The sequence below is a fragment of the Drosophila santomea genome, chromosome 2R, assembly GCF_016746245.2.
Source record: "Drosophila santomea strain STO CAGO 1482 chromosome 2R, Prin_Dsan_1.1, whole genome shotgun sequence".
In the NCBI taxonomy this organism is placed as follows: Eukaryota; Metazoa; Arthropoda; class Insecta; order Diptera; family Drosophilidae; genus Drosophila; species Drosophila santomea.
The window spans coordinates 21,521,813-21,537,585 of NC_053017.2; the positions used below are offsets into that span (position 1 = coordinate 21,521,813).

General features: G+C 50.7%; 4 protein-coding genes across 7 annotated transcripts; 2 read left to right on the forward strand and 2 right to left on the reverse strand.

The window, feature by feature from the left end:
- Positions 1 to 23: 23 nt before the first annotated feature.
- On the reverse strand, positions 24 to 1,020 carry LOC120446889 (dnaJ-like protein 60). Its single transcript, XM_039628105.2, has 4 exons — positions 854 to 1,020; positions 683 to 794; positions 301 to 629; positions 24 to 240 (listed from the first exon to the last, which is right to left on the reverse strand). The coding sequence occupies exons 1-4, from the start codon at positions 895 to 897 to the stop codon at positions 72 to 74; spliced, it is 654 nt and encodes a 217-aa protein (XP_039484039.1). The 5' UTR covers positions 898 to 1,020; the 3' UTR covers positions 24 to 71.
- Positions 1,021 to 1,034: 14 nt separating this feature from the next.
- LOC120446887 (RNA polymerase II-associated protein 3) lies at positions 1,035 to 3,288 on the forward strand. The gene is made up of 6 exons (XM_039628102.2): positions 1,035 to 1,349; positions 1,403 to 1,680; positions 1,739 to 1,947; positions 2,080 to 2,666; positions 2,724 to 3,009; positions 3,075 to 3,288. Exons 1-6 carry the CDS (start codon positions 1,194 to 1,196, stop codon positions 3,164 to 3,166), a joined length of 1,608 nt encoding a protein of 535 aa, XP_039484036.1. The 5' UTR covers positions 1,035 to 1,193; the 3' UTR covers positions 3,167 to 3,288.
- Positions 3,289 to 4,260: 972 nt separating this feature from the next.
- LOC120446886 lies at positions 4,261 to 14,890 on the forward strand. Of its 4 annotated transcripts, none has more exons than XM_039628099.2 (9): positions 4,261 to 4,499; positions 7,803 to 7,891; positions 9,942 to 11,352; positions 11,408 to 12,047; positions 12,105 to 12,373; positions 12,439 to 13,543; positions 13,605 to 14,131; positions 14,264 to 14,483; positions 14,544 to 14,890. In XM_039628099.2, the coding sequence occupies exons 2-9, from the start codon at positions 7,867 to 7,869 to the stop codon at positions 14,622 to 14,624; spliced, it is 4,278 nt and encodes a 1,425-aa protein (XP_039484033.1). In that variant the 5' UTR covers positions 4,261 to 4,499; positions 7,803 to 7,866; the 3' UTR covers positions 14,625 to 14,890. The 4 variants fall into 4 exon arrangements, with proteins under 4 accessions (XP_039484033.1, XP_039484032.1, XP_039484031.1 ...); XM_039628098.2 differs by having other exon boundaries at positions 4,261 to 4,495; XM_039628097.2 differs by having other exon boundaries at positions 4,261 to 4,489.
- Positions 14,891 to 15,021: 131 nt separating this feature from the next.
- Positions 15,022 to 15,711, reverse strand: LOC120446890 (28S ribosomal protein S17, mitochondrial). Its single transcript, XM_039628107.2, has 2 exons — positions 15,523 to 15,711; positions 15,022 to 15,455 (listed from the first exon to the last, which is right to left on the reverse strand). The coding sequence occupies exons 1-2, from the start codon at positions 15,628 to 15,630 to the stop codon at positions 15,096 to 15,098; spliced, it is 468 nt and encodes a 155-aa protein (XP_039484041.1). The 5' UTR covers positions 15,631 to 15,711; the 3' UTR covers positions 15,022 to 15,095.
- Between the last annotated feature and the right edge of the window lie 62 nt (positions 15,712 to 15,773).

A 15,773-nucleotide genomic window follows, 5' to 3' on the forward strand; every position in this document is an offset into this window, starting at 1 on the left:
AAAACAAAATATTCAAAAATAGCTATCTGCTTTCACGTTTAATTTGTCCAAAGTTACTGGGCGAAATGGGATTACTTAGCGGAAGACTGGTTGAAAGGACTCCGCGACATGCGGTCCACCATGCGACGCACTTGCTCCTCATTGCCGTACTTCTGCGCATCGGCCACAACGGCGGCATGGTGGGAATTAGCCTCTGCGGAGATTTCGTCCTGTATCTGCCTACTCAGCTGAAAGGACGACCTGTAGGGAATGGCGGATTTTTAGTGAAATACTTAAGTGGCTCGGTTCATAATCATTCACCTGACGGAGGTGAAGCCAAAAAGTGCCCCGAAGAAGCCAAGAGCCATCAGAACCACTACCACCTGCCAGTTGGAGACCCGCTTGAGACCCCGGATGCCATAATACGGTCCTGGATTGGGATCATAGTTGGGTCTCACGTCCCACGCCTGGCCGGGATTGACCGTCTCGCCCACGGGACTGCGATCCGAGCGCGGTGGCTGCCACAGCAGGCTGTCATCGTAGTCTCTCCTCCGCTGCGGCTTTATCAGGGTCTTGTACGCCTCGGAGATCTGCACAAACCGGGCTGTTCTTTCCGGACTCGCTGCATTGCTCTTAACATCTGGATGGTACTGCGGGAAATGCAATGCTTAGGACGCTCCCTTGGAATCGTGGAGCTACTCACCAATTTGGAGAGCTGGACAAAGGCATTACGGACTTCTCGGCTGCTGCAATCATTGCGAATATTCAAAACTTCATAGTGCGTTTCCGGTTTTCTTGGTTTATCGTGGGAAAAACTGCGCAATAGGCAAATATTTACATAACATAACAACTTTCCTAGACGTGAAGTCCTTACTTACGCACATATCCAGCTCGAGTGGGGAGGCACAGCCTCAGCATTGTGTGCGATATTTGTATTATTTGTGCTCTGTCGGAAAAAGCATAATTTTTAAGTACTTTTCAAAATAAAATCAATCAAAACAAAAACAGCTGATTCGAGGGCTTTTGACCGCAAATACTCTGGCAACCCTAGCAAGCGGCCAGCGACGAAAAAGAGCTGGCAGCGCTGTCCGATGAAACAGCAACTCAACTGAACTATCGACAGCGGGCAGTGCTGCCAGATTGTTGGAGCGCTAGCAACAGAAATAACAAAAATTCATTTAATATTTCTTTAGCCACTTGACAGGGCAACCAGCATGAGTGCACAGGAAAAGGCTTTTGAACTGCAGCGCCAGGTGCGCCAGAACGCGCGGGAGTACGAGAGCTCCGTGAAGGACTTGTACTCCTGGGAGCAAGACATCAAAAACAAAGAGAAAGAACTCCAAAAGGCGCCGCATTCTGCCGCCAATAAGGTGAGCTTTAAATTACCAGAAATTACCAAGTAAACCACACACTTTTAATGCAGGATGTGCCAGTGCGCAGCCATGTCAAGTCAGAGAAGTCGCGGAAGGACAGCCCCTCATCCTCGGCGGCCAGCTCACCCACGGAGAAACAGGACTTGCCAGTGGATCCTGTGGCCCAGCAGCACAAGAAGGCCAACGACATCAAGGATCGTGGTAACACCTACGTCAAGCAGGCGGAGTACGAAAAGGCCATCATCGCATACTCCACTGCCATTGCCGTCTACCCCCACGATCCCATATACCACATAAACAGGGCCCTGTGCTACCTAAAACAGGAGCGGTAGGACTGCTTAGAATGTTCTGGAAACTTGTTTACTACATCTTCTGTATCCTTGCAGCTTTGAGCTCTGCGTGGAGGACTGCGAGGCCGCCATTGCGCTGGACAAGCTGTGCGTGAAGGCTTACTACCGGCGAATGCAGGCCAATGAGTCCCTGGGCAACAACATGGAAGCCCTGAAGGACTGCACCACTGTGCTGGCCATCGAGCCCAAGAACATCGAGGCCAAGAAAAGCCTGGCCAGGATCAACGAACGTCTGCGCAAGATTGGTAACTATAATCCAACAATCGATCATTTACTATAAGATATTACCTAAAGTTAGACAACTTCATTATTTTTAATTACCTAGTAATCTAGTTTTGACTTATACTATGTCCTCGTTTTCATTGGCTTTCTTACAGCCACCAATAGTGGGCCAAACTTTACGCCCGATCGTCCTGGCATGATTGACATCTTGCCAATCGACAAGCCTGTTTATAAGCGCTCCAAGAAGGCAATGCGCCGTGTACCCGTTGTAGACGTGGTATCTCCTCGTGGTACCAGCGATGATAGCAACAAACTACGCATTTCGGATGGGGACATAGACAAGATATTTAATAGTAATTGCGGCGCAATCGAGGAGGTGAAAAGAACAAAACCACAGCCGATGCCAGACAAACCAAGTCCACCCAAAGCTGAGGCCATCTCTGCGACCTCCAAAGAAGCCAAGATTACCAAGCAGTCTGCGGTCAAAGTAGCTCCAGTTGTGGTAGCCCCCAAAGAGATACAGAAGGATACCAAGAATGTGCCTGAATCCGACAACGAGACTAAGCCAAGTTCACCCAAAAAGGCGGCTGTCGAGGTCTCCAAGGTTCAGCCTGCAGTTTCTACACCAAAGACCACACAACAAGGCAGCCCAGAAGTCAAGGCGCCAAAAGTCATTACCATGCAAACTGAAAAAATCGAACAAACATCAAGCAACAACGCAATGCCACTCAGTCCAATAGAGGTAGGTTCGCTTAAAAACAAAGCCAAGCTATTATTAAACCATATCTTTATGATTTAGCGCTCCTTACCGCCTGCACCCACGGGCACCGCACAGTTCCATGTCACCTGGAAGGAGCTGAGTGGTCCGCAGAAATACCAATACCTAAAGTCCATTGACGTGCCGAATCTGTGTAAGATCCTGGGAGCAGGCTTCGATTCGGACACGTTCGCGGACCTGCTGCGCACCATTCACGACTTCTATGTACCAAATAAGGAGCCAACCACGGCGGCTGTGCTGCTGGAGGTCAGCAAAAATGACGAGTTCACCATTTTGGCCATGCTTATGTCCGAAGAAGAGAAGAAAAGTAGGTGGCAAAAGGAACGTTCGCCTAATTTTATTTTGATTTCATGCATTTCCCCCTTTTCATAGTGGTTTCGTCTATCTTCAACGCCATCAAGAATTGGCCAAACAAGAATCCAGCTGTGCTCGACAACCTCTTCAAGGATTACGGAGTAGCCTAAGCCCTGGAAGGTTTCAAGTTTAAATGTACTTATGTTGCTTCAAATTGTTAGCTCAAAAACCAACACTAAACACTAAAATACAACGAGGATGTGTAGATAGGATCCCAATACGTTACGCAGAATGCGAAATGTGTTTAATTCAACGCTTGTTAGATACGCTAAGTTACGCTAGTTACACTCGCTGGGAATTTCTCGGTGTGACTCATGTTTTAGCCTAGTATAAGCCGAAAATTCCATATGCAGAAGACCATTTGAGCAAACAAGCCGTTCTTGCCCGACCAGACCATGAATATTGAATAACCAATTGAGTAATACGAATTACGAATTAGTGTAATTTACATAAATCAGCGCATTAATTCAATCTGCGAAGCCACCTAAAATGGGCCTGCCAGCAAGAACAACAACTCCATTAAGCGACGTTAAGTTGGAAGCGCTGATCAGTCGCTTTATCCGATCCGCGCACATATCATTACAGCGACACCATCATCGCAGGAGCACCAGAAGGGGCCCCCAACACAGCAGAGGAGGGGGGCAATCTCGGCGAGAACCGCGGACCGAGGCACCCGGGCGGCCCACTAATTGCGTGAGAGCTGCTGCACTAAGCACAGGGGCCGGGTTTTACTTAAGCCCATTGTGCCGCCGCTAGTTATAATTTAATTTACATTTTTCTTAACCAACGCGGGCTGCGATTTATCAATTTCTCGCCGCGAGAGAATCCGCGAGAGCGCTTCATCCAGGGTTGTCGCTCCATTTGGCGCCCGGATAGCTGCCAGTCGAGATGGAGCCATTCGAGTGATGGAATGATGTGTACCCTGTCCTGGCTTTTGATTTGCTTTGCTTTCTGATTTGCTGCTCTCTCAATCAATCATCTCTAAGTCAGATACCTATGCCGCATCATTTTGATGTAAGTTATATCTTCATGTTTCTATTTTCGATAAATCCCGCCCAGCTGCCGTTCCACGGAGCACGAAGCTCCGAAGCTGCAAGCTGCGATCTCCAGGCGCAGTGGCAACCCCCGATTGAGCCGCGCTCCGAAGAGACCGATTCCACGAGTCCAAGCGAGCGAGGTGGAACGGGAATCGAGCGAGCTGGGTCTATCGCTCATTCGAGATTTGCTGTCGAACCGACTTGGTGCAGTCGCTCCGCGGATCCGAGATCGCGGTTAATCGGGGGAATCGAAAGAGGCGGCTAGTTGGCGCGACTTTAGAGGCAGTGCATCGAGTATACGGAGCGTAAAACATCGACTATAACCGACAGCGACTATAACACAGTGAAGCCACAGCACAGATTCGTAAACAATCACAGTCGGCGATTCGTGCGAGTGTAAGTGTAAGTGAGTGTGCGGGTGTGCGGGTATGCCAGTGTGTGTGCGTCTAATTGGAAGGCGACTTTAGCTAATCCCAGCTAATCCAAACCAATCGCAGTGATCAAATCTTTTGGCCAATGCATCCCATCCAATAAGCCAGTAATCCATTAATCCAATAGCCATGCAGGTGATTGAGTTCTGAGTGCAACATGTGTGTGTAGAGTGAAGTGGCGATTTCACTGCTGTGACAAGTGTTTGGGCAGCCACTGTGGCGTATACGTAACCCCGAATCTGGCCAAAATCGGTGCACCTATCCACACACATCTGTACATCCGTACAGCGAGACAATGGGCCCAGCCTCCCACTGCAAATCAAATGGCAATCAGCCGTAGTTCCCCCCACGGTGTTCGGTGTTCAATGTTCGGTGGAGTCAAAAAAAAAAAATAATAATAATAAAACAATAAGAATGCGGCAGAAACGGGTTTCATTCTGCATTATTTATCGCTTTTGCTTGCCGTCGCCAAGTGCACGTCTTCATTCCATTAGTTCGATCGTTATGCTCTCGGTAGCCGGAGATTACTCCGATCTGCGATCTCCGATCTGCGACTATATCTTCGGCTCAGCCAGTGCCGAGTACAAAAAGGCCAAAACAGCCAAAAGCAGCAAAACACACGAGAAGATCGGCAAAATAAAGGCAAACAGCTAAAACGTGTCCCATAGCCCAAAAAGACGCTAGCAGCGAGCCATCGGGCCAAGACATAAAGTCAACCGGTTGGTTTGCTTTTCGAGCACCAACCACAGTTACTGAAAACAGAAAAAAAAAACAGAAAAAATACAGAAAAATAAATGGAAAAAACAGAAAATCAGAGAGCAGTATGTAAAATTCAGAAGAAAAAAAGTCAAGTCGAGGTACTTATAAATAACAATCTAGATGGCGAAGAAGTTGGCTCTGGCTGTGACTCTGAAAGCTGTTTAGCATAGTTTATTTTGGCGCTAATGGGCGGGGGAGGGGCCGAGATCCGGCTAACTGGAATCGAAACCGCCGACGAAAAGATGCTAAATATGCGATCAATAACAAATAAGAAATAACAAATGGAATATTCCATGCCATCCCGATCGGGCACCGACTTTCTTTTCGCCTCTCTCACATCCGCCACATTTGCATTCCAAATGAAATCCTAAGCGCACTCCACTCCACATCCAGTTCAGATTTGGGTTTGAGCAGCGTCTTATCACTCCTTGAGTGACTCATGTCAAGTGACGCAGTTCCGACCAGGGATTGAAATACATAGATACATAGATTGAAACATTTGCTCTCGGCCAGATCACGGCTCCCATATTTGAGCACTTGGTTAGGCAGTCGGTGCTAATTCCCTTTATTGCCGACGAACATCTTGATAAACTCATCTGGATGAGATTTTGGGCTGGTCGGCTGGCTGGTCAAATTGAAGTCATGGGTTCCAGATTTTGGCCATAGTCGAGCGGCGGTGTGCTGGCCATAATTGACTTGTTGGCCGAGTGAATCCCATGCCAATCCAGCGGCAATTAGCACAAAAACAACATACCAACAACGTACCAAATACAATTTATTCATATTTATGGCTCAATTTTACCGTCGCTTACGTGCAATCGTGTTTTTGAGCCGCCGCACGCCATTTGAGAGCACTATAGGTCGCTCGCAGATTTGCTTTATTTGTTTATTGAAATGCTAATAAAACGCTAAATGCGCCGGCATGATGAGATGGCCGATTCGGAGTCTCAGAAGCCTCAAGGATGACTTTAGGCCACGACTCTAGTGTATCAGTCGAAAAGCCCAAGAAACCACCAACTTCCGACTCCGTCATAGAGGCGGCGAAGCACCAACAATCAATAGTCGGACAGCAGCTACAGGTTTCTTTGGATTTATTTTGTTTTCATTTCTGCTGGCATCTTCAAGTGAAACTCGAGTCACGATCGCGAGTCTGGTTTGAGTTTGAGTTTGGGTTTCGGTGGGGTTTATTTTTAGTTTGCCCTGCCGCCGACTAAATCAAATCACTTGAGCCATTCATTTTATTGTTATAGGAGGAAGCGTTCTTTATCCGACGGGCAAACAGCCGCGGGACAAGTCTATCCGCACATACACATGAACCTACATGAAAGCCAAGGCGTTAATTCAATCAAAATCATTGCGACAGCCAGCCATGACAAAGCGAAGGCAAAGTCCCGCCTGGTTCAGAAACCACTTTCGGTCATCGGATCGCACGAGCGAAGAGCTATAATCGATCCAAGGCTGGCCACAGACCATTACGAAACCCACAAGTAACCACATGTCACCTGAAGTCACCTAAAGCCACCCGAACTCCTCGATTTCGGCCAACTAACGCAGATCCCTTAAAATTGCGCATACGCCGCGTGTGCCCAAACACCTTTTGTAGCATACATTTTGGCTTATCTGCGCTGCAATGTGGCCGGGCATTCCAGCCACTTTGCTCTCCAAAATACCGGGCTCTGTGTCACTCGGTGCATTCGCATCCACTGCAAATCGGCAGTCACGTGCTCCCTGCAAATTAGCAGACGCTCCACATCGGATGAGCATGAAACGATGATGAAGTCGTGGCGCTCAGTGGCGGATAAGCCCCCTCACAGACGAGTTTCATCGAAATCGCAGTACTTATCTGGCACTGGTTTCTCTTTTTGCGTTGTTCTGATGCCAGACATCCCAGATATCAACTTGCAGTATACACATGTGCCTATATTCTGCATCGCAGCAGTCGCATTTGCACGCGGACCTTGTGTTTTTGTGTACTTTCCGACTTGGGGGAGGATTTCTTTGGGTATTCATGGTGAACTTGTGCCAATTTCCGATTGGGAATCATATAGCCAAGTTCTATAGCTGGAGCAGCCATCTTAAGTAAATTTCATTTCATTTCATTTATGAATATGGGATCCCCTTTGGTATCTGTACTTTTCCTACCGTTCTTAAAATTTCGTTCTGTCGTTTCCTTGAAAATATTTTAGTTTAAAACTTACCACTTCCTGTAGCCTTAAAAAAACATTTGCAAGGGAAACTTTTCGGCGAAATTCTTGAGCTTATCACCGGAAATGAAATTTAAATTTCAAAATCATTTAATCCACACTTTTAATGCGATGAAGCAAGGAATAGGGTCTTTTCTGGGCATTAAAATGCTAGAGTTAAGCTGACTTTGCTCTACTTGGTGAATGCCAGATAACGTTAATCGTTTTGTGCTCAAATCTTTAACATTTCATCACTTCCTTGATGTGCCCAATTGGCACTTGGAACCCAACCATCACCGCCGGCACTTCATGGTCTCATCTCTCTGCTCTTTATAGACCCACCAGACGACCATCAGACATGCTGTAGCCACCGGACAGGATGCTCTGAAGTGACTCGAATATGGACCTTGATTTCTTCGAACTCTGTAAGTAGAAAGCGCCCAAATCGACTGCCAAATCCATTCAATTACCGCAAGTGTTTGAGTGTTTGTGCCCGAATCCAAATGGGGTCCTTGCAGTGGCCCCGCCGAAGGCTGGCCCTGCTCTCCTCGTCATTGACAGCCAAAGTGGATACTAGAAATAGATAAGTTGGGGCAGGGGTGCCTCTTGTCCCACAGCTACTCTTGGCCAGAAAGGGCAACCCACTCTTGAGTGTCAATACATCCATATACCATGAGCTATGAATTCAAACATTTTAAACTGCTTCTAATGAATGTTGACAGCTTTGGCTCTTAAGGAACAAACGAGAAGGGGATTCAGGATTATGGATATATTACCAATGGCGAAATCCCTCATTTCCAGCAAAAGCTATAACACTCTGTTCAGATAATTCAAGAATAAATTTATTTATTTGAATAGCTTAATCAAAGAGTATCCGAAATGAGCAAGTTATGAATCCAAAGTCAAAAGTTCTGTTCTTGTAAACCCACCTACATAGGAGCAGGCGGCCTGAGGCAATCAGGATATATGATAGCTGGAACCGTTTAATATATTCCCATACAATTCCGACTGCATGCCACTTGGGCGGCACACGAAAGGAGCAGGTTGTTTGATCAATAACCCGACTCCGGGGTACGGAAGCCCAAATATTTGCACTCCGGCTATGAATCCTCAGGCCGCAGTCAGTGCTCAGATGTTTCCTGTCCATGTGCGACGTGTCGCGAGTGCCCAGAGTGCCCAGTGACTAAGCAAATACAAGAGATAGCCCATAGCCCAACAACTTGGGAGATTGTGGAAGCAGTTTTTGCCAGAAACAGGAGCATTTGCTAACTAATTTACCGCAGAACAATTGCACAAACAGTAACTGCGATCCAAAGCCCTGAATGCGATGATCTGCTGCTGGAGTTTCGCCGATCCGAGGGCTCCCATTTTCATTCCGAGTAATTAGGTTTCGTTTTCATCGGCTGTTGTTACCATGCCGATCCGCTGGCAGTGGACTCCAAAGTTTGATTATTAGTTTTACGGCCCGTTTCGGGCATTTTCGCTGCTCAGCCAGTTGTGAAGAGTGCATCAACCGTATGCTCGCTCATACGTGCGTTAGATAATTGTTCCATCGGATGCAGCGGATCGCAGCAGCAGCAACATTAGCAGCAGCAGCAGCAGCAACTCAGCAGCAACATCAGCAGCAGAAGCATCGAAGTTGAATTGGGAATCGAATGAGGTCTGCATGGATGCTGGCAGTTAGAGCCAGCTAACTTGGCCATCAGTGCGCGCCAAGTCTCCGAGTGGAGCCAAGCCGCGATTTGGAGTCCTGCAGACGCATCTATTAGCCACCATTAGCTATGGACTATCCCAAGAACCTGAGCGGTAATGCATAAGCATAATAAAGTGAATCCCCCAACCGCAGCACCTGCATAAATTACACAATACAACTCACTTTCGGCACGTCAACAATCCGCTTGGCCAAGTATCGATCAAACACAGAGCGCGAATTTCAGGGCTTATCAGCGGCTGCTCCCCGTTTTCCAGTGCCCCGAAAATGAATATTTTTTTGATTCAACTATAATTATCTGCGGACTGGTGGACTGGTGGACTGGCTGGTAGACGCCCCCTCAGAAACGTGCCACACTTAATTTCCCCATAATTGAAATGTTTTTCTGCCATTCTGATTCGCAGTCTGAGTAGCTCGCGATTCCCGGACTTTGCTCTACTTCGAAAGATAATAAAATATTGGATGTCAATATTTACCCATTTACTCCTTGCCCCCGCAGCACTGCATATAGAATTTGTATATTTCTCCGGAACAAACTGGCTACTTGAGAGCGCAATGGCTCTCTACTCCAAGTAGTAGTAGGTTCCACGTAGTCTTGTAAAATTAAACCACACTTATGCCACTATACCTACTACATCTGAGCTCTACACTCAGAACTATTCAGATTTCTTTAGTTTCCCCAGTAATTCCCAAGTAACACTGTGTTACACTTAGAGAAATGTTTACATTTCCTGAACTAATCAGCACGTTTTGCACGGTTGCAGCTCCCCAAGATCTGGATGACACGGATCTGGATCTGCTGGTGCAGGGGGCCTTCGCCGATGGCATCCAGCTAGGCCACAGTGGCCACAATGGCCACCTGTCTGCCGGAGGAGGAGTACACTCCCACATGGAGTCCCCGCACACACCGCCCATGAACGGCCTAGATGCCCACCTGAGCAACACCAGCCGCGTGGGCAGCACGCCCGTGGCGGCGCAGGCCCAGAGTCACGTGCATCCGCAGCTGCCGGAGAGTCCGCCGGACTCGCAGCCCGCCTACAGTCCGCTGGGCGAGGCCCATGGGATGGCCATGCCGCTCCAGCGAGAGCTGATCTACCCGGGTCTGGCGCCCATGCAGCACCAGGCCAGCATGCTGCAGACGGATCTGGGCCAGTACGCCTCTCCGCCGCAGCAGCAACACCACTTTGCGGCTCCGCAGGCCGATGTGCGGATCAAGCACGAGTCCGAGCTCATCATAAACCCGAGCAACTTGCTCGGCCACCAGCAACAGCAGCAGCAGCAGCAGATGCTGCAGCAACAGCAGCAGCAGCTGAACGAGCAGATGTTCAACCCACACCAGCAGCACCAGGACGGAATCCTCCAGGACCAGATGCTTTACTACGACAATGGAGCCGGAGCGGGGATGTACGCGTCCGGCAGCTACCAGAACCTGTCCACCTGCACCCTGACCTCCGCCCTGGGCCTGGGGGATCGCGTCCAGGTGATCGGCACCAGCCAGTTGTCCCTGAACCGCGTCTCCGCTCCCTCGACGCCCGTGCACTCCTTGTCGCGCAAGCGCAAGATGTCCACGCAGCTGGATTGCCCGGAGTTTGCCAGTGCTCCCAAGGTGGATGCGGGCCTGCAGATGAGTCCCCTGCGCTCCTCCCACCACTCGCTGGCCACGCCCACGCCGGCGCCCTCCCACTGCTCCGCCTCCGTCTCGCCAGCCCTGTCCGCCGTGAACTCCCAGGCGGACAACAGTCTGGACGGACAGCCGAGCGGCGTGGCCACTGGCTCCGGTTCGGGATCGGGTTCGGGATCCGGCAGCGAGGCGGGCGATCCGGCGGGGGGCCAGTGCATCCGGTTCAACGGCTTCCAGCCGGAGAACTGGCACAAGCTGTTCGACCAGAGCCTTCAGGAGCTGTCTGTGATCTACTACCGCGTGGACGCGGACAAGGGCTTCAACTTCAGCGTCTCGGACGACGCGTACGTGTGCCAGAAGAAGAACCACTTCCAGGTTACTTGCCATGCGCGCCTCCAGGGCGATGCCAAATTCGTGAAGACACCGTCCGGCTTCGAGAAAATCAAATCCTTCCACTTGCATTTCTATGGCGTCAAGTTCGAGGCGCCCAACCAGACGATCCGCGTGGAGCAGAGCCAGTCGGATCGCTCCAAGAAGGCCTTCCATCCCGTTCCGTGAGTACATATATTAGTAGTAGAAGCACATATCATATAACAACTCCTTCCACAGCATCGATCTCCAGAAGCACATTGTCAGCAAGATCACCGTGGGTCGTCTGCACTTCTCGGAGACGACGAACAACAACATGCGCAAGAAGGGTCGTCCCAATCCGGAGCAGCGCTTCTTCCAGCTGGTGGTGGGCCTGCATGTGCACACGATCTCCGGTAACTTCCCGGTGGTGAGTCACGGCAGCGAGAAGATCATCGTGCGTGCCTCCAATCCGGGTCAGTTCGAGTCCGACGTGGATCTGTGCTGGCAGCGAGGTCTGACCCCAGAGTCCGTCTTTCACACGGGCCGCGTGGGCATTAACACGGATCGGCCGGACGAGAGCCTGGTGGTGCACGGAAACCTCAAGGTGTCCGGCCACATTGTCCAGCCGAGCGACAGTCGCGCCAAGCAGGAGATCGGCGAGCTGGACACCTCCGTGCAGCTGCGCAACCTGCAGAAGATCCGGATAGTGCGCTACCGCTACATGCCGGAATTCGCCGTGCACTCGGGTCTCCGGCGGGAGAGCGACACCCGGGAGGTGGAGGACACCGGCGTGATTGCGCAGGAGGTGCGCGAGGTCATTCCGGACGCGGTGCAAGAGGCTGGCAGCGTGGTGCTGCCCAACGGAAACGTGATTGAGAAATTCCTGCTGGTCAACAAGGTGGGATCCATTCCCCAATGCCTTTAATCCCCTACTAACCTTCGAACCCTTCTCAAGGACCGCATCCTGATGGAGAACATCGGAGCCGTAAAGGAGCTGTGCAAGGTGACCTGCTCGCTGGAGACGCGCATCGAGCATCTGGAGCGTGCCAACATCGGCCAAAACAGCCAGCAACTGCGTGCCAAGGATCTGCTGGAGCCGCGCTGCATCCTGCCGGAGCGAGCAGCCATCACGTCCTACGGCAGTCGGCGCGACGGCTACGAGGTCTGCTCCAGCCGCTCCCTGCAGATCGTCATCTTCCTGCTGATCATCGTAATGGCAGCCTGGTAAGTTGCAGCTTGAAGCAACATCCTTTAGCATATTAAATAACCACCATTTTCACTTCCTGTAGTCTCGCGGCGGTGTCCACTCTGTACTTTGTGGAGCACAACAAGCAGCAGCAGGCGGACGGCTTCTTTGGCGCCGGCATGTTCCGCCAGGAGGCGGGTCCAACGCACCTGAGCGACGAGGAGCGCCACTACTTCCACAACCTGCACACGCTCTTCAAGAACAAGACGCACGGACCCTGGCCCATTCGACAAATGTACGCCACCAGCACCTCGCGTCCGCCCGGATCCCGCCCAGCCGAGGAGGAGGCGGAGGACCTGGCGGCGGTGCTGACCAAGCCACAGGTGTCCGCTGGCCAGCAGCAGCATCAGAGTCTCAAGCACGGGGTCATTACGACGACGGCACCGCGATTCAGCAACAAGACCATCAGCAGCAAAAAGGGCAAGTGGCCGCCCACCCAGGAGGTGCTGCGTCAGGCGGCGGGTCAGAAGCTGCACCTACCTCAGCCGGTACATGTGGCTCCTGCTGCTCCAGCGAAGGCTCCTCCAGCTGCCCTGAACGACACAGTGGCCTCCACGGAGAAGCCGCCCCAGGCCATTCCGCTGCCTCAGGACTTTGAGAATAACTCTATCGACATCGATGCCCAGCAGAAGCAGTCGCAGCTGAAGCTGCACGAGCACATCGTGGTAGTGGGCACCATCGCCAGTCCCGCCTCCGATGCCTATGATTCCAATTCTCCTTCCGCCGCCGCACATCCCATTCGCAAATTCAATCCTGGAACCGTCTACACCCACGTCTACAAGACGGTATCGCCCCCAACGGCCAATCTGGCACTGACCACCAACAAGGTGAGCACCGAGTCCGCCCAGAGTCCACTAGCCCAAGCTCTGGACGTGCCGCCACCTGCTCTGCCCGTGAGAAACAGCAGCGACAATCCCGATGCCCTGGACCTGCAGAACCTGAGCAACACCAACGAGTCAGTGGACAACCCTATCACCCAGGTGTTCGGATTCGAGTACCAGGAGGCGGGCTTGCGGGAATCCAATCTGGGCCGGCGGTCTGCCAGTCAGCGGAGTCTGGAATGGATCAGGCAGAAGGCCATCAAGACGGCCATCTTCGGGCAGCCGGCGGAGTGCAATGGGGATGAGTCGGTTAGCGACAATTGTCAGGTAAGTTGTTTAGCTGGAATGACGCACATCAAGTGGCTATAACATGCTGTATCCTCTCCAGTCCGTCTGCTTTGAGGAACTGCCGCCGACTCAGCCTCAGCCAGACAACGTGGATGCCAATGTGAAGGAGCAGCACGTGGAGGACGATCTGCAGTCGGCGGAGGAGCAGGAACACGATCCGGACATCGTAGAAACCCAACTCGCTGCCTCGATAGGCAATGAGACCTCCGCCGCTTTGGAGGCGCAGCCGGGATTCCTGGGCAAGAGCTCACACAGCACCGACGCCCTGACCAAGAAGTTTCCCCAGCAGACGGAAACGGTGGCAGCTGACCGAGCCAAGGACGATCCCGTCTACCGCCTGGTGCAGTCCGCCTCTGGGCAGGATCAAGCGCCCAAGCCCGACGACTCCGTGCTGCCGCCCTTCCAGCTGGACTGCTGGAGTGTGTCCAGTTGCGTCCTGGCGGCCCAGTACAACAACACCATTGACGTGGAGCAGTTTTGTCCCACCTTGGGCAGTTACCTCAATGTCAGCTATGTGGTTCCGGTGTCGCGATATCTGCAGGCCAGTAGTCTGGAGCTCCATCTGAGGTTAGTTGATGATTCTATAACAGAAGCATCCGTATTGGCTAAGATAGTATCTTAAAGATACTGTTACTACTCTCCATCACAAATACAAGGACTGTTAATGAATCCTTCACAATCACCTTCTATATCAAACAGCTCCAACAAGCCGCTGCAGTGGTCCATCTGCGTCGATGAGGATCAGGCCAAGCCGAGTGCCAACGCCCAGCTGAACGAGGACGATGAGCCCGAGTCCACCAGCGGAGTGAAGATCCTCAAGCAGCAGGGCAAGAACAAACTGAGCCTGGCCCTGGATCTTCCCGCCCGTGGCTACTTCCTACGGGAGTTCATGCTCCGCGCCAGCCACGACCTGGAGCAGGTGGGTTATCCGGGCTCATTCCCGCAAAATCCAGCGACTCTAGCGTTCTTTTTGTTGCAGCAAAAACTGTGCGACGACAACGCTCACCTGGCAAACCCCATACTCCAGTACAACTTTAGGATCGTAAGAGAATGTGATTAGTATACAGCTTAATTTATGGCACGGACCGAATCTGAACTCCAAAAATATGTGCGTGTGCTGCATGTTTCGATGTTGCGGATGTGTCCTGGCACCCAACGCGGAAAAATCGTTTGAATTAGGAAAATTCGAAAATTAAATAATCAAAAACTGTTGATCAGCGAGCGGAAGTTGAAAATGAATACATTTATACATATAGAAAACAAATCATCAATAAATGCTAAACAATTATCGACCATTTAAATAAAATATGTAGAGAAATCTTTTAAGACCGTCTTTTTAATTCCTAGTAGTCCTATAAAACATTTCTAGGAATCCGAAACTTATATCCCCTACGGAGATATGAAATACTATTATTAAATTGATTAGCCATTTTATAAAAAAAAAACCCAGCAAAATGTGTACGTCATAATAATGCACTTTACTATTAAACAAAAGGAAAACTTAACTGACAAATTGGCGACCGGCGACTCTCTAAACGGCGAACGGCTGGTCCTTGCCATCCTCGTGGTACTTGATGTATGTTTCCCCGTGGGTGAAGTCCTTGGTTCCCTCCAGGCGACCACGGGGCGGGGCCTTCTCGTAGTCGAAGGCCTTCTCGGACTTGCCGAACAGCTGGTTGGCCATCTCGATGTCCTCGCGGTACTTGCCCACGACCACCTTCTTTCCAGTGAGTGGGTCCGTTATGTCACCCAGCGGATAGACCACCTTTTCCACGTTGTGCGTGATGAGGCGGGTGAGGCGCTCGGGAAGTTCCCGTATCAGGACCACGTCCCCGGTTTTGCACACCTTCTGCGGATCGTGGGCGAAGTAGAACTCGTCCTTTTTGAAGTACTGCGTGTAAAGTATATGAAAGTATATGAAATCTCCTGAGGCGAGATCTTATGTATGTTTTGCCGACCATATTCAGGTTCTTGTCCAGCTCCATGCGGCGAATGCGGATCTTGGAGGCATTCTGCTTGATGCAGGGCATGCACTGGCCCATTAAAAGGAGTCCTCGCCTCGACATTACGCTGCAGGACTTTAATCCAAAAGTTTAGAAAAATAAACAACCGGTTGAAAGCGACAGCTGGTCACTCGCGATAGTATCGATATCAATATTTCGATTGAAACTAAAAGTTCTTCTTCTTATGCAGCTGTTTTAGATTTCAA